Source organism: Apis mellifera, linkage group LG3 (genome assembly GCF_003254395.2).
Source record: "Apis mellifera strain DH4 linkage group LG3, Amel_HAv3.1, whole genome shotgun sequence".
In the NCBI taxonomy this organism is placed as follows: Eukaryota; Metazoa; Arthropoda; class Insecta; order Hymenoptera; family Apidae; genus Apis; species Apis mellifera.
The window spans coordinates 4508125-4532114 of record NC_037640.1 but is presented as its reverse complement, the minus strand read 5'-3'; the positions used below and the strand labels follow the sequence as shown (position 1 = coordinate 4532114).

General features: G+C 21.3%; 4 protein-coding genes across 11 annotated transcripts; 2 read left to right on the top strand and 2 right to left on the bottom strand.

The window, feature by feature from the left end:
* The first annotated feature begins 330 nt into the window (after positions 1-330).
* LOC102656890 (thioredoxin domain-containing protein 17-like) lies at positions 331-3209 on the top strand. Its single transcript, XM_395877.5, has 4 exons — positions 331-682; positions 934-1015; positions 1129-1333; positions 3075-3209. The coding sequence occupies exons 1-3, from the start codon at positions 541-543 to the stop codon at positions 1283-1285; spliced, it is 381 nt and encodes a 126-aa protein (XP_395877.1). The 5' UTR covers positions 331-540; the 3' UTR covers positions 1286-1333; positions 3075-3209.
* LOC552489 (SEC14-like protein 2) lies at positions 1559-11452 on the bottom strand. 3 transcript variants are annotated; one of them, XM_624862.6, is made up of 12 exons: positions 11083-11452; positions 10087-10178; positions 9770-9900; positions 6735-6804; positions 5966-6009; positions 3540-3657; positions 3190-3399; positions 2793-2873; positions 2511-2710; positions 2105-2241; positions 1884-2035; positions 1559-1814 (listed from the first exon to the last, which is right to left on the bottom strand). In XM_624862.6, the coding sequence occupies exons 3-12, from the start codon at positions 9818-9820 to the stop codon at positions 1702-1704; spliced, it is 1176 nt and encodes a 391-aa protein (XP_624865.3). In that variant the 5' UTR covers positions 9821-9900; positions 10087-10178; positions 11083-11452; the 3' UTR covers positions 1559-1701. The 3 variants fall into 3 exon arrangements, with proteins under 3 accessions (XP_624865.3, XP_016766858.1, XP_016766859.1); XM_016911369.2 differs by lacking the exon at positions 10087-10178 and having other exon boundaries at positions 11083-11420; XM_016911370.2 differs by lacking the exons at positions 9770-9900; positions 10087-10178 and having other exon boundaries at positions 11083-11420.
* LOC412524 (calcium release-activated calcium channel protein 1) lies at positions 11451-22612 on the top strand. 4 transcript variants are annotated; one of them, XM_003249510.4, is made up of 4 exons: positions 11451-11698; positions 18097-18284; positions 20804-20932; positions 21236-22612. In XM_003249510.4, the coding sequence occupies exons 1-4, from the start codon at positions 11614-11616 to the stop codon at positions 21764-21766; spliced, it is 933 nt and encodes a 310-aa protein (XP_003249558.1). In that variant the 5' UTR covers positions 11451-11613; the 3' UTR covers positions 21767-22612. The 4 variants fall into 4 exon arrangements, with proteins under 4 accessions (XP_003249558.1, XP_003249560.1, XP_395979.4 ...); XM_003249512.4 differs by lacking the exon at positions 11451-11698 and adding an exon at positions 12013-12377; XM_395979.6 differs by lacking the exon at positions 11451-11698 and adding an exon at positions 15127-15409.
* LOC726857 (MORN repeat-containing protein 3) lies at positions 22431-23990 on the bottom strand. Of its 3 annotated transcripts, none has more exons than XM_016911373.2 (4): positions 23788-23990; positions 23280-23596; positions 22894-23081; positions 22431-22824 (listed from the first exon to the last, which is right to left on the bottom strand). In XM_016911373.2, exons 1-4 carry the CDS (start codon positions 23973-23975, stop codon positions 22657-22659), a joined length of 861 nt encoding a protein of 286 aa, XP_016766862.1. In that variant the 5' UTR covers positions 23976-23990; the 3' UTR covers positions 22431-22656. The 3 variants fall into 3 exon arrangements, with proteins under 3 accessions (XP_016766862.1, XP_016766863.1, XP_001122573.3); XM_016911374.2 differs by having other exon boundaries at positions 23397-23596; XM_001122573.5 differs by having other exon boundaries at positions 23280-23572.

Here is a 23990-nt window from a genome sequence, read left to right as displayed (position 1 = left end):
CCGCGGTTTATTTAAATATTACAATTTTACTAATCAGAAAAATTGACAATATATATATATACAATATTATTGAAGTTATGCATTATTGAAATATCAAATATATGAAAAAGAAATTAAAATATTTATTATGTGAACATTTACATATTATAATATAATAAAATAATAATATATATATCATATATAAATATTATATATCATATATCATATAGAATATTCTGTTATTTATTGAATAAATATTTAATTAATATTAATATTTCAAGTATATCTCAAATATAATAAAATCTTTTTGTAAATTGTATTTTATTATAATATTTTACTTACAATATTAAATTAGCTTTATTAATTAGAGTTTTTATATTCAGCTCAATTAATCAGAAATTCTATCTCTACTTATCGTCTCGATATCAACCAAAAATATCTCGCATAGGTGTCACCTTTTTACAGTTGATAAGAGGCTATTGCAAACTAATATATCATGTAATAAAAAAAAATCGTAAAATTTTAATATTGTACTTATTGTTCAAAGAGAAATAATAGAAAATGGTTTTACGTCACCACGTTGAAGGATTCGAAAATTTTTTCGAATTTATGAAAAATTTTAAATCTAATGAATCAATTTACATACTTTATACTGGAAAAAAACTTCCTAACGGCAAAAGTTGGTGTCCAGACTGTGTTGAAGGTACAATCTTTCGATCGTCGTCATTTATTTCGTACATAACCTAAACTATATATTTTCATACATAACATAAATTCGTATGTAACTTACCAGATTTTTGCATAAAATAATTTAGAATTAGTAACTATTTATCATATGTATTTTTATAAAATTATAATAAAAATTAAAATATATTTTAGTATTTCAAAATATTCTTGTGAATAAATCAACAATATGTATATGTGAGGATAAAAAAAATTATATCTTTGTTATAGCTGAACCTTTTATAGAAGAAGGATTTAAAATAGCTCCTACATCAGCACATTTAATTGAAGTTGAAGTTGGAGATCGGCCATAGTAAATATTTTATATATCAATATATACATATATATAAATCAAATATTTTACATATTATATTAACATATTATTCTTGAAAAGTAATTAATTTATAAAATATTTTCTTCTTTTAGTTGGAAAGATTTAAATTGTCCATTTCGAGCAAACTCAGTTACAAAATTAAAAGTTCTACCTACTTTAGCAAAATGGGGTACACAAAAACGTTTGGAAGGAAATCAATGTTTAAAACTTGATCTAATTGAAATGTTACTTGCTGATGAAGATGATTAGATAGTTCAATTCTACATGATGATATGGATATCCAAAATAAATAATTGTGTAAGTCTATAAAAAATGAATTTGAAGTTTTCTACAATATTAATTTTTATTAATATATATATTGTAGACAAATTTTCTACATTTTTTTATACATAATAATACAATTATAATACACATAAAATAAAAATAGTTTTTATAATGAGAAATTCAACATCCATAAATTTATATATGAAATTAAATAAATTATTTTTAAATTCATTTCTATAAAACCTAAAAATACCATTAAATTCTTAATATTTGCAATTAAATATAATACAAATAAAGAAGAAAAAATAAAAGTAACAAAAATATATAATTTTCTTTAAATATCAATAATCTATGGAATGTTTTTATCAAAAAATATTTATGTATTTATTATTATTTTTTATTTATAAAACTGCTGATATTATTTCTTGCGATTGTGATGGTGGTATAACTTTCACGGAATAATGGATTTTTTTATTTCTCATAATACTATAAGTGTTATCAAAGACAATAGAATCTAAAATAGATAAAATTATAAATAAAGTATTTTTGATACATTTTCGACTAAAACGCGATATATACTCACATGTAGAAGGTACTTCACAAGTCAGAATTCCAATTTCATCTAATTGATGAGCAGCTACTCGTCGCATAGGTATCACTTCCTTTTGCATTCCATTATCATCTTTCTTTACAATACCAAATTTAATATCATGATTCTCGGTTCGAAATTCCCAACTATAATCATCCGCAATTAATAAATACAATTAATAAATTCTCATAATTAATTTATAAATTTGTTTATACCTTAATAAAGATCCTATCTCGAGTGCTGTCATATTAAGTTCCAATTTTCCACCTTTCTTAATTGTGACCGTTGTAAAGTTTTCTTTACTATCATTAGTCACATACATTTCTTGAGGAACCTTGCCACCAAGACAAATCTAAACATAAACAGAAATTTTGATTAAAAATTGTATGTATTATGTAATTGATATGATATTAATATTAGTTTTCTTTCTTACATATTTCTTATTCTAATATAAATAATATATAAAGTTTAAATAAATGAATTCAATCGATAAGAGTTTAGTTATTGAACATCAATTAAAATTTCATTTTAATAAGTCATTTCTGATAAATATTCTATTATATTTTTGTATAGTTAACAAAACTTTATTTAGAAATGATGTAAATTCTTTTCTTTCTTCACCTTTGTTCCAAGTTTTGGATTGCTATCAGGATCCTTAAGAGTACCTCCAAAGAAAGCAGGTACTTGATCTTTTGAAATGTTACTAAATATCGCTGCTTGCCATTTAGAAGGATCTGCTTTAAATATTTGAATCTTTGACAGAGTATATTCATTCATGAACTTTTTTGCTACCGAAAACGCAAAAGCAAATACTTTCGGAGCTATAAAAATGTATAATTACATTAATAATATATATAATTATATCATACTATATAGTTATATACATTGTACTATAAAATATACCATTAATGATATAACAAGTTTTCAAAATTTCTGGATAATTAGCCTCATACATTTGGATTAAGGTAATTACAACTTCTCCAGCTGAAAAATAAAATTATTAAATTATTATAAAAACTTCAAATTTTATCTTTTTGATAAAAAGATTATTAACTGGAATATATAATATGAAAAAAACTTCAATTTAATAAGGATTACATCACTATCATTTTAAAAATTTACAGGATACAAAACACTATTTCATCTTATATAAGAATTTCATTACTCACTACTTTGTTTTTATAGATTATGCGCATATAATGAATCAAAAAGATTTCTTGTAAGAATACTTTCAAAAATCAAATGTACCATAAAAGACTTATGTAATAATGATGGATTACATGATGCATATAAATTTTACCTGGTCTCCAAAGATACTGTCTCAAATTGAATCCCTGCATATCAAATATTACAACTACCTGACCAGCCAAAGGACCATGTTTTAACATTTGCTCTCTACACAGCATTAAATATTCTTCAAGACATTTTATTGTCATTTTTATCATATCCATACGTGAGACTACGTGCAAAATACCATAAAGATCAAGTGCATCAAAATATACAACAATAACTGTAAAAAATATCAGAATTTCTTAGAATAATTAATAATATTTCTAAAAATTGTTTCTTTAATTTTATTATTTTTGATAAAAAACTTAACATATTTATCTCATTATCAAGAGTTAATAAATAAAAAAGATTTATACATGCCTGGTGCCCCATCTTTATCGAAACCACATAAACCATGAGGTAGATAATCTTTCAAAATTTTAGGAGGATCCCATTTAGTTAATTTGTCAACTTCCCATTGTTTTCGCCACTCCATAGACTGAAAAATTATTTAAATTAATTATAGAATATTGATCTTTGAAACAAATTTCAAAATCAATAAATGTTTTACTCTTTTTGAAAATTTATAAATAATGAAATTAAAAAGATATAAAGTTAGAAGATTTCATAGATCATTAAAATTAAAAAAAATATTAATTCGAAAAATTTAAAAATTCTATATAATCTAAAAAACATTTTTGATTCTAAATTTATGTTTTTAAATAAAGAATTGAAAACATTAATCGAATAGAGTTGAGAAATATGATTTCTAATTTCCTTGAAAAGGAGAAAGGGAATATAGCAATCAATATGTTGCAATATCCGGAATTCTAAATACTCGAAAGAAGAAAAGTAGAAAAAATAAAATATATTTGTATATTTAAAACATTTTATTATTACATATTATTTTTAAATATTATTTAATTGTAAAAATATTATTTAATTGTAATAATGACTTATGGATAAAATTACATCATCAATTAAATCATATATTAAATTCCTTATTTTACAATTTAACAATAATATAGAAAATTGTAACCATTTATTAAATGAAATCTACTTTCTTTCATAATTTGTTTTTTTTTGTTATAATGGAATTTATAATAAAATATATAAAATATAAATATAAGAGGAAATATATACAGAAAGTCAACATATGAATATAAAATATACCTGTTTACATTGCAAACAGATTTGCTATACTCTCTTTTTATCTATTATAATGAATATGTTTTTTGATGAATTAATGTTCTAAGGATATTAATAAAATCAAATAAATTGATTTTTAAATGTAAATTGTTTTCTATTGTATAATTATTACAGTAATTTTTTCATGGCATTATATAAATCTACATTATAAGGAAATATTAGAAATATAGAATCCCTAATTATAATAATTCATCATATTTTAAAATATTTTAAAATCTAATTCAAATAAATTTATATTATTTTAGAAACAATTATATAAACAATATACAAATATGTATCTAATTCGTTAATTAAATAATTTATTATATAATATTTAATATTATAAAAAATATATATCGACCAAATGAGAATATAATAGAAAAAATTCAGAATTACCATATTGCTAAACATCTAAAACGATAAAAAATGCAAAAAAAAAATTTTATTTTTTTTCTTTCTGTTGATCACTAGACCGTAAAATGAAGTTTCATATTTATAGTTAACAATTAGTATTCATAGTTTTCAATCTATAAATCAATAAAATTTCAGGAAATTGTGAAATATGTTCCTTTAAACTTTTCTAATTAAATTTGTCGCTAAATTTAAGTGGAAAAATTGAAGTTTAAATTTGGAGCCGCGAAGTCAAACGCAAAATATGGATAACTGATCAATTATAACAATTGATATGAATGTAATTATCGTTATTATATCTAGATCTAAATTTCTAGATAAGATTATAATTAAAAAAGTAGATTTAAATTTCTAAAGATTACGATAAAAAAAAGTATGCAGTTCGAATATATTTTTTCACTTGGTATGATTTTTTTTAAAATTATATGATTATATTAAAATCATTATATTATTATATGATAATATTAAAATCAATCAAAAAAGATAAATTTTAAATTTTTCTATTTGTAATTTATTAAAAATATATATTTATTTATTTTCATTTATTTTCATGTATTCGTTGATTTACTTATATTAATAATTATTTATTTAAATTTTGTTATGAATTTAATATTAATTAACTTAATTAATCATTCAGAAAGATTTACTATTTTCCAAATATTTTTTATAAATAATAGTTCTCACATCTTTTTCTACATAATTTTGCTTCCTATATTAGATGGATAAAAAAAATTTTATTTTCAGATTCTATTGTTTTTTTTAACAATTAAAAATATTATTTAATAAATTTTTTTCGAATTTGATTCAATTGGCAATGTTTATTGCATTTTAGAAAAAATAAATGATATAAAATAACAATGGATTTAAAGACATAAAACAAATTTAATGAACTTATATGTATTGAAATTAATTAACGATGTTTAATTAGTTTAATAATCAAATTTTTAATCGCATGATTTCTTATAGTGTAAATATAGGATGCATAAGAAATATGTGAAAGTACAGAGTAAGTTTGAACGAAGTTGTCCCCCTTTCAAAAGAATTTTTTCGAAACAGAAATGTTTATTTATTATTCAGTTTCTACGAAGATGGATAGTTTTTCTAATTTAAAAAGAGAAGAAAAATGAATATAAATGGATCGCATTAATAATTATATGTATATGTACGTATATATGCAAAAACATATATATATGTAAAAACAAACTTACATCACGCAGCATCTTCTCCGCAGCAACTGGATCCCATTTTCTTGCTGAAAATGATGTGATTTTATTTAAAGATATTTATTATAAATAAATATTTAAAATAAAATTATTTAAACTTTATCTTAAACTTAAAATCAATTAAAGATATCTAAAATAATTAAAAAATATATCAAAACTATGAAATGTATCTAATATATTCATTTTCATTTTAAATTTCATCATATATATATATATATAATGAAACATTTAAAAATGTGTTTATCCGCTGATATCAGTTTTTTTATTGTATTATACAAAATATGTAAATATCTTTTTAAGATTTTATTATTCTTTTATTTAATTTTATTTATCTAATAATATATTTAATTTTATTATATTAATGAAAATACATTAATTTAATTTGATTTACAATAAAACATAAAATTATTCCAATAGGAAATATTCATTTTGATCCTCAAAATTTCAAGATTTTTAATTCAATTTAAATCAAGAAACATTTACATTTTATATAAGTTTCTTTTAATGTACATTTTATCTGTGTTGTTAATAATGCTTAAAAAAAAAAGAGATTAATTTCTTAATAACATTTTATATAAATTTTGCTTAGAGTGCTTAGATTAAGTGTGATTAAAGATTTTTTAGGGCAATTAGATTTTTTCAGGCTATATTCATTTAATACATGTTTATTAATACATGTATAATTTAATACATGTAATATTAAGAGATCTTGTAAACAATTACAAAAATTACAATAAATTACAAGAATTTTTACCTCGAAGCCAACGTAATAGAAAGTTATCGTCATGATGCGGTTGTGTTACATCTTGAACTGCCTTCCTAAACTAAAATCAGAATACATTAAATTATATAATTGAATGATTTTTTTTCATTTATGTCTCATATATGAAAATTAGAATTTAAATTAAAATTAAATTATTTTATTTTTTCGCGATGGAAATTATTTTTCATTTTTCTTTAATTCTTCATAATTTGTTACTATATTATCATATTGACATTACAGTTTATTTATTCAATAATTAATATAATATATTATTTTGTATTTTTTAAATCAGAGAGAGAAAACAGTAATTGACATTAATTTTTAATAATAGAAACAAATGAATATACGATGATGATCCTAAATTTCAGGCAGTAATAATAAATAATAAAATTGAAATAGTAACGTACCATTAAATTGGAACAAGTATACTTTATAAATTATAACAAAAAATAAACTGTAGAAATTATGTAACTAAATTACAGTTTTTCTAATAGATTACGATAGACTATGTATACCTGTAATTATATGACATAATAAAAAGATAAAACTTGGAATGTTGCTTCTATGCACAATTTGTAAACGATTTATCTGCTACTAGTATATTATATTATTTATTCTCTTTTTATTTATGATTTGTAGTGAAAGCAAAATGTTTTTCAGAGAAATGCAATGATGATTTTACGGTCAGCGCAAAAATCTTCGATTATTTCGCTTTGTACTGTTCACAAAACCACTTGTATTTACTTTCACATAGATTACAGGTCAACCCACTCCGGTTACCCATAACCGAAATACCAGTTACCAATACATACCGACATGTACCGAATTAATAATGAAAATTTATTTTTTCTTTCTTTTATTTTTTAAATAAAATTGTTTTAAATTTCTTAAAATTATACTTGATTAAATTATAAATATTGAGAAGAATAGCATGACTTAAAAAATCATGATATATTATAAGATTGATATGTATGAAATATATCTTTTAAATTTGATGGATAAATTCTATTTATTAAATTTTATTTCATCATCAATTGTTAACAATAATTAATTTATTGATATATTTATATTTATATATTTAATATATAATTTATATATTTAATATGATAGAAGTCAAATTTATATTTTTGTAAAAATAACTAAATGAATAAAAACTAAATAGAAATTCATTTTATCTATTAAATTTTATAACTTTATTTTAAATATATTTTTTTCAACTATTTACTTTTCAATTTTTAATTTTTATCACAAATGCATAAATTAACAATTGAGTTATCAATTATTGAATTAGAAGAAAATTATTGAAGAAGAAAAAATTAAAATTATAATGAAATTTGTAAGAATAAGAATAATAATGATATTCATTATAAATAATCAGAACATGCACATAATATTTTTATATTATTTTCTTACTGAAAAATAAAAAGATATAAAAGTGAACAGATTATGATGAAAATTTCTTCTGTTTTATGTTAACTATACTGTTTTTACTAATTTTTTCCGAATATTCAAAATGTTATACATGTTATATTATATATATCTTTCATAAATATCCTTCATACCATCTCACTTGTACATTTTACAATTACAATAATTATGAGATAGTCCGAATAATTATGAAATAGTTGATTTTATAAAAAAATATACAAAGTTAATTGAAAAAAAAAAGTTATTTAATCTGTATTAATTTAAATCTTAAAAAAACTTCATAGGTTATAGATGACTAACATATAATTGATATTTAATTATAGAAAAAATTAAATATATATATATATATATGTATAAAAAATATAAATCTATAATACATATATAATATATATATATTCAATAACAATAAAAATATTATTACAAAATATTACAAAAACTTTGAAAAAAAATCAATATTTTTTTATAAAAACATTTTGTGTAATTTCTTATTTAGAATAATGTAGAATAAATAGAAAATTATCATAATTCTCAAATTATCAATTAACAAAACATTTCTACTGCGCACGCGATGTTAACTATATTCTTATATCATGTAGCATAATTTTCGAAAACTTGATGAAACTGATACTTATAAGTATAGAATTATGTATAAGCAAATCATGTAATGAGCAAAAAGGAAATGGATTTATGTATCTGTCTAATCTTTGTCACATAAGATCACATATATCTACAAAGAACGACAGAATAAAGAAAGTGCCGTTTTACACGAGGTACCGTTTCCTTTCGATCATCATAGTGTTTGAATAAAAAAAACTACTTGTGTTTAGAGAAACACAAGTATAATAAGAATTGACTTTTACGAGGAGAGAATCTGAAATCGTTTAAAGTGTGGATAGATTTAGCGACTCTCAAAAAAAGAAATCGGCGACCATAGACGAAAGAAATATGGATGGGAATGCACGGTCCAAATCGCACGATAAAAAGTTTTCATTCGGTGAAATTCATCAAATAATAACACGTTTTCAAACGAAAGCGATGATAAAAAACATATCCGTTGCTGATGATATAGAATGAAAGTTTTAAAGAAATAGGAAGTAATAATAGAATAATCGTAGATAGATTGTAATAACAATTCATTGATTGAACAGTATTTTGAAAAGATGCGAATGATAACAGTAGTGATCATTGATTAGTGGTTGTATAATTAAAAAGAAAAAAATCATTATATGAAATTAAAATATAATCATTTTATGTAGATAACATGATAGTCATAAGATCTCAAAGAAAAATTAAAAAATTTAAAGATAAAAAAATTAAAAAATTGATAATGAAATTTTGAGATTATTTTCTAGATTATTCTATAATTATTTTATAATAATATAAAGTTATTCTCTAAATTTTAAAAATTCTAAAAATTTCTCTAAATTTTTTAGAAAGTTTTACTTTTACCAATTGTGAACCATCGATGATACACAATTATATCTTTTATTATGTCAATAATGTTTAAAAAAAATTCACCAAAAAAATATATTAAATGCTTTTTGTATATCATCATTGACCTCTAGTGTCATATGTTTTTTAAAATCGAATTGACTTACTTTCATCAATGCAAATCGTTGGTTGTCCTCCAATCCCACTATTTTCATCATCTTCGTTTCTTTTTTATGTGTCTTTTAGTTCTTATTATTATTATATAGTTATTATTTCAGTTCTTCTTTTTCCTTGATACCTATATTTAGTTACATATTTGTTATATTATATTATATAATTATTTGATTTATATTATCCATACGGAATTATATCGAAACAATTTATATTTAATTATAAATAATATTTGATTGTATGATTATACAGCATGATTATACAGATATTTAAATAGATAATACATGTAAATCAACTTCATTATCATACCAACCTTATTTTTTCGGATATACTTGAATCAAATATAGTAAATTTAAATTATGCTGTGTCATACAAGATTTTTCTTTTCTTGATCTTTAATTTGTGCTAAAATAATAAATAATAATATTCACATGTATAAATATAATGATTATTATTATTCTTTAACAATGCAATAAAATTACAAGAAATTAAAAACAGATAACTTTTCTTCTAATAACTATTCTTCTATTATTAAGATTTTTGACAATTAAATGTCAAATATGTTTAACATCAACATGAAATTAATTTTTTATAATCAATAAATTTTAATAGATACAATAGATTGTACATAATTTAATAGATTGTACATAATAATTTATGATATAAAATTTAGAGAATTTTTGATAACTTGGTAACTTATTTATTTTTTCGTATAAATTATAAAAAATTTAATATAACATAGACATAGCATGCATTATTGTATAATAATCAATTTATTATTATTCATAGGAATAAACTCACTTTGCATTTCAAAATTATAAATGTTAAAATCAATTCTTATTTTTTTTATAAAATAATAAATGTGTAAATATATATATATATATATATATATATATATATTTATATAAATATTAAGGTTAGAAATGAAACATGATTTAACTAAATGATGCTTTTTTATGGAAAAAGAATTTATATCTATTAATTATACATATCTATTAATTTATTAATTTATTTTATTTTTTTTCTTGTATCTTTTAAAAATTGTATTAAAGAATGTATTACTGATTAAATAACTAGAATTTTAAAAAAAATTATATGAATATCCATAATTATAATTCTTCAAATATAAATGATCGATATTAATTTAATAAAGTTCAATCGATATTATAAAGAATTATAAAAAAATATATAATATTATCAAATTGAGATATGAAATTCGAAATAAATCATAAAGAAACCATTGTTATAAAAAAATATATTATTTAATGAATATTATTAAAAAAATTAATATAATCGATACAATAATTACCATACTTCAACTTCTCTCTGCAAATATGTACAAAATGTTGCAATCAAATTCCCTTTAACTTTCCTTTAATTTCGTAATCACTATTTAAAATGCACTTTGAATTAAAAAAAAAAAATTAATGAAATAAACGAATTTATAACTTTTCTTCGAAAAACTTTTGTATGTCTATTAAATCATCAACAAGTTACGTTGTCACTTGGCGCGCAAGCATGTTCGAATAATGCATAGTTATTGCGTTCGTGTTTCGCGGTAATAGGCTTAGTTTATGGCGCAACAGGTGTCTCTTGTGATCATCGTGCTCCAGTTCAAGAGTCAATTCACTACTAAAAATGAATATTGCGCTCTGACTGACACTCGAAGAGTGGATACCGTTCTGTTCTACGCTGTATTCATGATGCCTGGGGCGCTACGGTGCTAGGATACCCCACTACTTGTCCCGTTCGTGTTCAAGTTTATAATAGAGAAGCGTAAATCAATCAAAAGTTCTTTCAATTATTTTTAAATTGGAAATATTTGACAACGTATTGAGATATGAGTTCTTCTTCCTCCGCAGATTACAGCATACACTGGGAAAAATGTAGTATTAAATTGGATCATTTTGAATACGCGCGAATTTGTAAGTAACTACAGTGTAAGATTGTTTGAAAACTATGATTATTATTAACTGATTATTTTGTATGATTTCTTTTGATATTTTAATAAATTTATATTATATGCTAATCAATGACTAATCCATCAGCATTTTTGTTACATATTTATATCATAGTAACCTTGATAATTTTGGGTTTACGGACGCCATATTTATTTATATAATATGTAAATATATAATACTATTATAAGTAGTTTGTGGGTCAGTTGGAAGAAAATTTGATATTCAATTTTATACTGCCATTTCAAAGTACTAGTAATGCCATCTGTAAAAAAATTCTCATATTATCTGTGATGAAAATATTGACAATCACTGGCATTCAACTCGATCGATCTCTCGTTTTCGTACATCTAGTTATGGCGTAGGATGATAAGTGATATTGTACAGCTTATGTAATTTTTCGTCGAATAAATTCAATATTATCAATTTTAAAATCCATATTCTGGTTAATTAGCATCGAGAAAGTGATTCATGTAATTGTAATTATTTGGTTAAACTTGCATCAAAGAATGCAGTTTTGTTTCAAGCGATACATTATCGGCGTTTTGTGCCGACATAAATTTCGACAAGAAAACAGATCATACGACAGAATACATTCATCGATATTGAGGTTAAACAAATTCTATCGCTATCAAAACCTTGTCAAGTAAGTAATTTCTTGCAATTATTTTAAATAATACCAATCCGCAAATATTGATTATTTACATTCTAATTATCTATTAAAACAATCACAATAAAAAAAATTAATTACGTTAAAAAATACCTAAGTAAATTGAATCTAAACGATATTTATCGAATCTAATTTGAATTATAATTCATATATCGTCTTTTTTTATTTTTTTTTATTCATAATATCTATAATTTTTATGTTATCTGTAATCTAACCTAATAAAAATTGTAATTTTTTAAATATTATAATATAATATTTTAAATAAAAAACATTATTGTAAATTAAGTATAATATATTAAAATTTTACTTTCTATTGCATTCAATTCATATTGAATCAATTTTTACGTCATCAATTTTGTTTATGTATCTTGTTTATTCATTAAGATACATTATTAATTTGTTATTCTATTCACAACTTGTTATTTTAAATATTCTATATCATATTTTTAAAAGTATTAAATAAACTTACACTTAAATTTATGCAATTTTTATATAACATATAATTTGACAATTTTTTTTCGTCATACCAATTCATATCAAATTGACGTAATTTATTATTGTGCGAAGAAATTATAAATTTATATTCCTGTTTTCCTATTTTTGAATATCGAAGAAAAATTTTATCAAATAAAAAATTAATCTTATATTTTCTTAATTATTAAGAATTATTATCTTCTTAATTAAGATATATACGTATTTAAATATTATTAAATTCAAAGAATCGAGAAAGGAAATGAAGCCATATACATATATGTTTATACTTTGAACTAAAGAACAGTGGTTCTTATTCTGATTTTAAATATTTATTTTTTTTTTATATGTTTAATAATGAACAAAAATTTATTATAAAATTATAAAATTATAAAATTTTATTTAAAAAATATAACATTTTAAAATTTGAATATTAATATCTATTTTTTAATTTTCTAATATCACAAATTGAAAAAACTAAAATATATATATATATATAAATTATTTGTTTATATACATACATAATATTCATAATATATATATATGATAAAACAAATTATGATAATATCACTCAATATTTGAATAAAATTTTCTTTTTGATTTCTGAAAATATTTATAAAATTAATTTAAAATTCTTATATGATAAAAATATATAGTATAATATAATATAATATATATATATATATATATATATATATATATATATATATATATATATATATAATATAAAATAAAGCATCATACACAAGTAAATACAAAAATATTTAAATATTAAATAACAATTTAAAATTAAAAAATTATCAAATTGATATTCACTAATTTATATCTATTATATTGTTTTAGCTATATTTTAAGCAAATTAATAATTATTAAACAATTGCTGCATTATATATACGTATAATATTTTTCAAATATTTTCTCTGGAAAATAGTTTTGAAAAAACTACATGTTGGCCATACTGGCACTAAAGAAATATTAGAGGGTAAGAAGATCTGGTTCTTAAACTATAGGTATTTTTCTCTTAGCTTTGTTTGAACAAGATAGTCTATACTATACTACGGTCGGTTTATGTATATACAATAAAATCGAAGGACATTGAATCTTCTTTATTATTTTTTTATTTAGTTTTTTTATGATTTTCATGTTTGTTTTATTGAATGTGTCCATATTATATTTTCACTTCAAAAGAGGGCTATCTATCATCATCTAAATTGAAGATAATAATTTATCGAAGCGATTCAGTGATATAGTTAGTGTCGACTCACATGCAATCAGTTTCTTCTATATATACTAATAATCTCATTAATGAGGCGTCTAATATGGATTAAAGCAAGTATAGAAAAATAAGTGAATAATTTTCTCAAAAAGAATTTTTAAGTTTTAAATATAATAAGCAATAGCAATAAAATAAATAGATTAGAGATTATCTGATTCTGAATATAAATAATAGAATTGGAAGTTTTTTTTTCATTGGAAATGACCACATTCTGGATGTTTAACATGAAAAAAAATTCATAAAATAAAATTATTAGCTATTTTGATATTTCAGCTTATTGTAATAAAAATTTTTGCATCTATAACTTCTACGTGAATTTTATATATTATATGTATATATTACATATATTTTGAATTTTTTAAAGATGACTATATCTTATGATATTTTTTTATTATTGATTTAATGTATTTCAGTACGCAGTATTTATAAAATTGGAGATACCAAAACTGTTTATAAGTCGTTAAAAAGACGATAAATTTGATTTAATATTAGTCAAGTATTGATTTATATTTTTATCTATCCTTTGATGTACAAGGAAAATGTAAACGAAAATGTTGCAATCTATATAAACACGCTCATAATTCCTTTTTATTTGATTTTAAATGTCTTTAAAATTTGTAAAATGTATTTAAGATTGAAAGAAATTAATAAAAATTAAATTATATATAAAATATATAATTAAAATAATAAATAGAATAAATATAGAGAGAATTATTAATATAGAAAATTAGTTTAATTTTAATTACTGTCTAAAATAACAATTATTTGACTTTTTAGAATTATTTATAATCTTTAAGTATTTTAGAAGATTATTTATAAGTTGATAAATTATCATTCATTTATTCATTTAATAAAATAAAAAAAATCAATATTTATATCAAATTTGCATTGTTTATTTGTATCTGAGATTTGTTGGTATCTAATTTACGCGCCAAAAACGTTCGGAAATTATCGGCTTTTTTCGATGTTAGTCGTTAACGTTCATCGATGCCATGTCGCGGCGTTTCTTATTCAGTGTACTGATGTCTTTTGCCACTGTCATTTGGTGTGATTTTTAGTTGTTTGCGAAATTTTTCATGCCATTTAAGTTTCCAAACATTCTAATATCATAATTTTAAATTAAATGCTAGTGTTTTTTCTCTATCAAGTTTTTATTTGTTTTTTTATTTTTCACATCTTTTTTTCTTGTGAAAAGTACATAAAATTGATTTCTGTTATGAGTTCGCACATTGATTTACACACTTCAATTTCTCTCAAAATGGTAATAGAATTTATAATTATTTATTAATACTTCTATTTTATTGAAAAACATAATTTACTAAAATGAATTATTATTTTGATTTTATCTGAATTTTTTTTTATTTTTTATTTATTTTTTTTATTTAATTTATAATATAAATTATATTAAAAAATCAATGTTATTCTTCTCATTTCTTAAAAAAATTATAAAGTTTTTATATTACTTTTCTGTAATTATCTTATTTATAAAATTTTTTTTAATAATTTTTTTTTCATATTCAAATTATCAATGTATATATGTATATGTATATGTATATATGGTCATTATCTTATAGCATTCATAAATAGCAGGAACATGTTGGCGCTAAGTACTCGACAATTTGTTGACCTCGTATATAATGACATGACATATCTATATATATCAAACAAAATTAATTATTTTTCATTAATAATGATTTTTTTAGTTGTTTTAATCATGATTTAATTTGGTATATAAGTCGTATCAGCAAGCTCTCTACGCATTCTACCGTCGTCTGTATTTTTAGTGATATTGGCACGTATCTCTGAACTATATTAGTTGCAACTCAATGACAATATAGATAATTCGTTATAGTTTTTTTTTTTTTACAAATGATTAATGAAAATGTTTTGAATCATTTGTAAAAAAAGATTGTAACGAAAATTTTTCTTCTTATCTAGTAATCATATTTATATTTATAGGAATTATGAATCATTTTTAGATGTATAATTAATACTTATTTGTTTTTATATTTTTTTTAAAATAAATATAATTAAAATTAATTCTATTAAATTATTATAAATAATTTAAGTAATATATAATAAAAATTTATATTTAGCACACTGAATATAAATTTGAGATTTATAATTTTTAATTAGTTTTTTAAAATGTTATAGATATCTAAATAACATATTCTTATATCAAATATTTGTTAGTTTTAATATGTTATAATTCTAATAAATATTATAATAACCTTTAGGTATAAAATTATTAATAATTTATAATAATAATAAAATTATATAATAATTTATATACATATATATTTTTTATATAATTATATAATTTATTAATATTTATATATATAATAAAAATAATATATAAAATAAATATCAAAAGATAATTTTTAATGAATTATATATTATAAATTGGAATTATATATTTATAAATTGGAACATATAAATTTCAAATATGTTTAATTCAGAAAAACAAATATTATTGAAGTGTTTATTAAAGAAAAAAAATTTTTTTTTTCATAATACTTAACTTGAAATAATCTCCAGCAATTTTTTTTTTTGGCAGCATAAAATCAAGGTCAAATTAACAAAAATAGCTATGTGAAAAAAACAGATTTAAGATCCATTGAAATGAATCATATTATCATATTATTTGTATAATTTTAAATTTTTATTTATTTTTATAAATAAAAATTAAATTTTATTGTAATATTTAAAGAAATTATGATATAAAAAATATTAATTTATTAATATTCAAAATATATATTACTTATTTATTGATATTCAAAGATTTATTGTCAATATTATTTATTTTTACTATTGATAATATTGATAATCTTTCATTTGCACAACATACATATTATATATATATTTTCAATAAATAATTTTAGCTACAATTATTTTTAATCAAAGTAATACTTACTTTTTTTAAATACCGATATTTTTAACAATACTATATATAATATGTGGCAATTTTATCAAGTACAATGACTTATTAGAACAAAAATATATATATAGAAATTATAAATCATAAATTATAAATAAATTATAATTTTGATTTATGTATCAAATATTTATATATATTATATTATATTATATTATATAAATGATCAAATGATATGTTTAAAAAAAGAATGTTAATTCTGCATGCATACATTTATTTCAATATTTGCTCCTTGATGGCGTTTAAGTTGAAAAGGTTGCAGGAAATATATCGTTTGCATAATAGCATGTAAATGAAAGCGAACGTTGTGCGTGCACCGCTATCATTACTATCAATGATCATTAAAAATAATAAAAAATCAAAATTTTTTAAAGTAAAATCCATTATTTTCTTTATTTTAAATCTTTATTAAATCTTTTTTTGGTGCACTATCAATGAATATAAACGAAAAATTTACTCCTTTAAAACGTTAATTGATTGTTTATGAAGGTTATGTATTAGTGTTAAAAGTTCTATTAGCTAAACGATATACAGATACACTTTGTACGTATGATATTTTATATATAATAAAATAAAAAGAAGTTATAAATATTAAAAAAAATTAAGACAATCAATTTATTTTAGATTAAGAAATAAAATTAACTTTCAAAAATTGAGAGATTAATTCTCTCCTTTCACTTTCTTTTTTTAAAACCATGTCATTGCATTAAGGTTATATTCAAGGTAATATACATGTATTAATTTTTATACATGTACAAATACAAAAGAAATTAAATGCAAATGTGTTTTTAAATAAAATCTTATTATTTCATTATTATTTCATTATCTTATTTAAAAAAGTTAATATTTTAAGATAAAATTTCTATTACTTAAATTTTGTGAATCAATATATAGTATGAATATATAGCAATTAACTATAATAATTAGTAAAATGAAAATTTATTTTTACAATTATAATAATTAACAATTTTAATATTTAGGACAGTTTATTATTACAATTTTTTTTATTTTAGCGTTTGTCAAAGCCACACAAGAACCGAGCCTAATGTCCATATGGTCGACAAGCACTGGACGCAATTCAGTGTTTGGCGCGGAGGACGGAGCGGTACTCCCCTCCTCGCATTTGCCGATACACGTGGCGCGCACACATCTGCGCAACATTGACGGCCACTGCTTCCATAAGCGGTTCCACGAGTGTCAGGTCGGTAGTTCTCCCCTTGTCTCTTTGATCTTACAGTTCGTTTCCTTTTTATCTCTTCATGTATCGCACTACATATTATATTATTGTCTTATTGTCTTCTTTCGTCGAGCATCATATATACATTCTTATATTCGCATCTTCTATTAGTGATCAATTTTTCATTTATTTTTTATTGAATTATTAAGATTCACATATGAATCCTTGGTCATTTTGATCTATTTTTTAATATTACAGATATAAATGTTAATAATCTTAGTTTAGTGTATATATATATATTCAGGAAATAATATTATGAAAAAATATTTAGAATTATCTGGCAAGAATTTATTTTATAAAGATATGCTATATCAAGTAATATTATATTATGAATTATGTTAATATTATATTAACATTATATATAATATAGGGAATGAATTATTATATATAATATATATAAATATAATATTTTTGTTATGAAACAATAATATTCACATATTTTAAAAATACAAAAAAAAATATGATGAAATATAATTAATAAAAAAATATTAAATGTATATATAATTACACAATGTATATTTCAATAAAATACATGAATAGATAAAATTGCATTATTAATCAAAATTATCTAATATATAGATAATAAAATTATAAATTTTATTATTTAAATTATTATTAGTTAAATTATTAGTTATATATATTTTAAAATTTCAGATATTAAAATTGGAACAATTTCATATAAACATTAAATCAATCATGACTATTTTATAGTTTTTAAATGAGAATGTGTATTAAATCTTTTACGTCTCTTTGTTTTACAATTGAACTTCAATAACAAGGATCAATTTGCTTGTTGCTTGTTTTTATTTGATAAATCAATCTCTCTTTATATTATTGTTTAAAATTCATTCTGTTGATGATTTCATGATCAGGAAACTAGATTGAAATTCATGAGAATCGTCGATGATTGTTACCCGGAAAAGAACTTGTATATTAATGTTCGTAGAAATAGAAAATTGAATATGTATTATTTTATATTCAAGAAATCCTTGAAAATACTGATAAAATCAATCGGAATTATACGAATTATAATATTAGTTACTTATTATCACTGTTGATAATACAACATCTTTATCCGGCGATCATATCAGCCGCATAATTATCTTCGTGTTAACTATTCTATGTCCGCAAATTCAACTTACATAAAGCACAAACACATAATATATTAATAGTTTCATAGTAACTAAAAAAATATATTTATATTATCTATGGATGTATATTATACGGAAAACGATACTTTAAATTGGTTTAGATTATGATTAATTATAATCTAAAATAATTATACTGATCTCAATATAGCAGAAATTATATGATCAAAAAAATTAATTAATTACTTATATAAAGTAAGGCATGAAAAAAGAATATTTTCTTTTTTTTTATTTATTTATTTTTTAATTGAGAAAATTTAATTTTATAATAATTTTCAAATATTTACATTGTTTATAAATTAAGATTATTGTTTAGAAATTAAGATTTTTTTTCTTTTTTTTTTAATATAACATTTTGTTCTATTGCTTGCCAAACTTTGCAGATATATCAATCTAGTAGTTGAATTTTTTTTCTTTTTATTATATCTTTTCATTAATTTTCCTTGTTATTTGTTTCGTTCAGCACCCGTTGGGTTTTTGTCCTACACAGGACTTTTGGCAAGTTCTCCCATTGGCACCAACGTTGCCATCTACTTTCGGTACGTGCTTTATTTCTTACGTGCTTGTATAGTTGAGCGCCAATTATCCGGATACCCAGTAACCCTGGATATGCAATTATTCCGATGTATTTTCAACAATGATTTTGTCACACGAACATATATCATAAATCTAAAATCTTATATAAATATATTGATCGCTGTTTCAAGACAAAAAATGAGTTAGGATTTATATTTGCAAATTAATGATTGTGACACAAATTTAAAAATAAATCATTTTAACACATGTAAGTTTTTTATGAATTTATATAGTTTGTAGTTGTCTAATAATTTTATTAACGTCTTATATAACATTTTTAGCTGAATATGTAAAATGTTTAAATGTTATTTATAAGGAAAAGAAAATGCAAATATATATAAACTAACAAAAATTAGCATATTAATAGCAATGCAATATATTCAAAATTTTTAATTGGTTAATATCAAATTAATATATCATATTAAGAAATTAAATATAATTTCATATAAACTGATTTGCGAAAATCTATAATATATCTATAAGATATAAAAAATCATATATTATTTTACGCAATTTATAAATATATTAAAAAATAGTTTTGTTAATTATTTTAATTATATTACATTCTCCGATAATATAGATCCGATAGTTTCAATTAGATTGTATAATTGTTACGATGCCTGAGGCACAATGACAAGTTAGCATATTGTTTTCGATTAAACATATTGTGCAATCATTTGCTTTCATTCAATTCTATTTTACAAACTTTATATTAATATAATTTCTCTATATTGTTTGTTTTTCTCTTTTATGAACTAGTCAAAGATGTCACAATCAGGAGATGGCCTTCACACGCCGGGTTATCTCTCTTGGAGAAAATTACAACTCAGCCGAGCGAAACTTAAAGCGTCAAGCAAGACGTCTGCTCTACTTTCCGGTTTTGCTATGGTATATATATATATATATACATAAAATTAATACAATTTTTAAATTTACATAAATTGAAATGTAAATATTATATTAATGTTTAGTTAGTCTATAATTAAATTTTTCAAATTATTAATTTGAAAAATTATTAATAGATATCATTTCATTAAAAAAAAAATATTCTAAAAATTAAAGAATTGTATATGTATAACAGAGAATATTATATAATATTGAACACATTGATTTTATTACACAGCATTACTATATATCTATTATTATATATTATATTTTATATACATTAATAAATAAAATTTTCTGTCATAGGTAGCCATGGTTGAAGTACAATTGAATTCCGATACGAAAGTACCTTCAGAGATGTTAATTGCCTTCGCTGTATGTACTACTTTGCTAGTCGCGGTTCATATGTTAGCTCTAATGATATCAACGTGTATTTTACCAAATATTGAAGCTGTATGCAATTTACATAGTATAAGTTTGGTACATGAATCACCACATGAACGTTTACATTGGTACATCGAAGTAGCATGGGCATTTTCCACTTTATTAGGACTTTTACTATTCTTATTGGAAATTGCTATACTTTGTTGGGTAAAGTTTTATGACTTTTCACAAGTGGCCGCTTGGTCTGCTTGTATCGTATTAATACCAGTACTAATAATTTTTCTTGCATTCGCGATACATTTTTATCGAAGTTTGGTAGCTCACAAATATGAAGTCACAGTATCTGGTATAAGAGAATTGGAGTTACTTAAAGAACAAATAGAATCAACTGATGTTGAGGGTAGGAATGGTGTAAATTTGTTACAAACCGCTGGCGTGACGCATGTAGTTTGAATATAAGAGGCATGATTTATGTTACTTTTAAAATGTGATAATCTTTCATAATGGAGGATGGTGAATCTCTGCTCAGGCTGCAATATAAACTTATACATATTATATATATTACAATGCAAGATAAAAATTTATTCAAAAAGTTTGGGAAAATCCAAAAATAATTGTGTATATAACAAATTTATATTAGATGTGATTTTTGAATCACATAAGAGAATATTCAATACTTGAAAAACATAATAACTTTGAAAGAAAATAACTATTTCTTTCAATAAGCGATATAATGTATTCTTCCCTATATTTATCCACATAGTGATGAATTTTACACGTACTGAAAAGTAATTTTTGATGAAAGAGTGTGCGCATGAAAGCCAAACATTCCTTTTCTCGCATAGCGACTTAATCTATCAAAATAACAGTATGCAGTAATATTTATCATATAATTTTCTTTAGTTATAATTCAAAAAGCAACAATTGCGAATATAAGTTTATATTTTTCATTGACAATGCGTGACTAACTCGCGTTGAATGTACTTATTATTTCGTTTAAAAATATGCTTCCCGGTATTATTCACAATTTTTACAATTTTGTTCATTTAATTTATTATTTTATAATCTTATAAGACGTCCCATGCTCAAGTGACTTTCAAGTCTTTTACGCGGAGACAAAATAATTTCCTATTTTATTGTCTCTGTTGTATTTATACTTGGTTGTCAAGTTACTGCCGTCGCTGAAAGAGTGGTAATTATATTGTACATACTTTTTATTGCGAACAAATGATTTGTTGATAGAAAAAATATGCAAAATTGAAGTACTTTTGCTACAATAAATTATATAAATAACATCGATTCAGTTTGTATTATGTATTATTTTAAAAAATAAATATATTTATTTATAAAACAGAATTTAAACAAAAACATGTGTTTTTAGATACACATATATTTGGGATTATATGTTTTGGTATTCGTCTACATAACTTTTCAGTATAAGGTAATTCTTCCTTTTGATCGTTGGTTTCAGAAATGTCTTGAGAATTCTTAATATGCGATATTAATTTAATCTAGAAAATTGAATCAAGAAAAATTATAATGAATATAAATTATAGAAATTTTATTTATAATCGTTATACTTCTGGAATAGGATATGGCGTCGGACGAGATGCACATTGTCGAAAATCTGCATCCAACATAGTGCCATTTATAAATAAATCGCTTGTCCAAAAACCATGCTGCTTTTGACCAGTAATTATATGGTAAAATGTGCCGTAACCTTCTTTCTTGCCCTTAACAAATTGACCTTCATATTTATTGCCATTATCTATAAAAATTATATTAAATATTTAATTTTATAATGATAATATTTATAATGATATAAATATCTATTTTTTTTAAATTATAATCATTGTTCTATTTGATAAATTATTTTTTTTTTATATATTTATATTATTTTTATATATCAAACATAAATCAAACATATCAAACTACAAAAAAAAACAGACGATATTAATTTGGAAACCTTTAATGAATATTCCTAAACCATGATAAAGATCATTTTTCCAAGCTCCCTCGTAATAATCTCCATTACAATACCATATACGACCATAGCCATGTCGTTTATTTCGACAAAAATCACCTTCATAATAACTACCATCTTCGAACCAGTTATATCCAAATCCTTGTTTTGCTCCAGCTACCCATTCGCCAATATAATATCGGCGAATTTTATGATCTTCTTTTGAAATTTTGCTTAAAATACCACAACCATGCTTTTTATTATTGAGCCAACTACCATCGTATATCCATCCATCTCTATGAAATTTCAAAATGAAATTTCTTTTCAAATATGTCAAAAATATCAAATAAATAAAAAAATAATAATAATAATTAATAATAAAATAAAAAAAATAAATAATAAAAGACAAATATAATAATAAATATTTTTAATTAATTTTAATATTATTTATAATAATTATATAATTATTATAAATTATCAATATAATAATTAGCAATAATAATTAATATACCTGTTTACTTCTCTACCTCTACCTTCTTTTATATCATTTTTCCATTCACCTATGTAATAACTTTTACTTCGGGGGCTGAAAATAGTATGCCGCAAACCATTTCTTTTTGAATTTTCTATTTTACGCCGAGTATATGAAGTTTTAATATGTTTTAAAAAAACCATCATAAAATTTGTTAAATATTTCATTTAAATTTTGAAAAC

Bases quoted from the DNA above. Each gene is read 5' to 3' on its own strand.
- LOC726857 (XM_016911373.2), bottom strand. From the start codon at position 23,975: ATGAAATATTTAACAAATTTTATGATGGTTTTTTTAAAACATATTAAA. The intron at 23,597-23,787 runs GTATATTAATTA...ATATTTGAAAAG, and splicing joins AGAGGTAGAGAAGTAAACAG to AAATTTCATTTTGAAATTTC. The intron at 23,082-23,279 runs GTTTCCAAATTA...TAATTTTTATAG, and splicing joins TTTAGGAATATTCATTAAAG to ATAATGGCAATAAATATGAA.
- LOC102656890 (XM_395877.5), top strand. From the start codon at position 541: ATGGTTTTACGTCACCACGTTGAAGGATTCGAAAATTTTTTCGAATTT. The intron at 683-933 runs GTACAATCTTTC...TCTTTGTTATAG, and splicing joins GTGTCCAGACTGTGTTGAAG to CTGAACCTTTTATAGAAGAA. The intron at 1,016-1,128 runs GTAAATATTTTA...TTCTTCTTTTAG, and splicing joins GAAGTTGGAGATCGGCCATA to TTGGAAAGATTTAAATTGTC.
- LOC552489 (XM_624862.6), bottom strand. From the start codon at position 9,820: ATGATGAAAATAGTGGGATTGGAGGACAACCAACGATTTGCATTGATG. The intron at 6,010-6,734 runs GTAAAAATTCTT...CATCATTTTCAG, and splicing joins TCTATTACGTTGGCTTCGAG to CAAGAAAATGGGATCCAGTT. The intron at 2,874-3,189 runs GTAAAATTTATA...TTTATTTTTCAG, and splicing joins ACAGTATCTTTGGAGACCAG to CTGGAGAAGTTGTAATTACC.
- LOC412524 (XM_003249510.4), top strand. From the start codon at position 11,614: ATGAGTTCTTCTTCCTCCGCAGATTACAGCATACACTGGGAAAAATGT. The intron at 11,699-18,096 runs GTAAGTAACTAC...TTTTTATTTTAG, and splicing joins TTTTGAATACGCGCGAATTT to CGTTTGTCAAAGCCACACAA. The intron at 20,933-21,235 runs GTATATATATAT...TTTCTGTCATAG, and splicing joins TACTTTCCGGTTTTGCTATG to GTAGCCATGGTTGAAGTACA.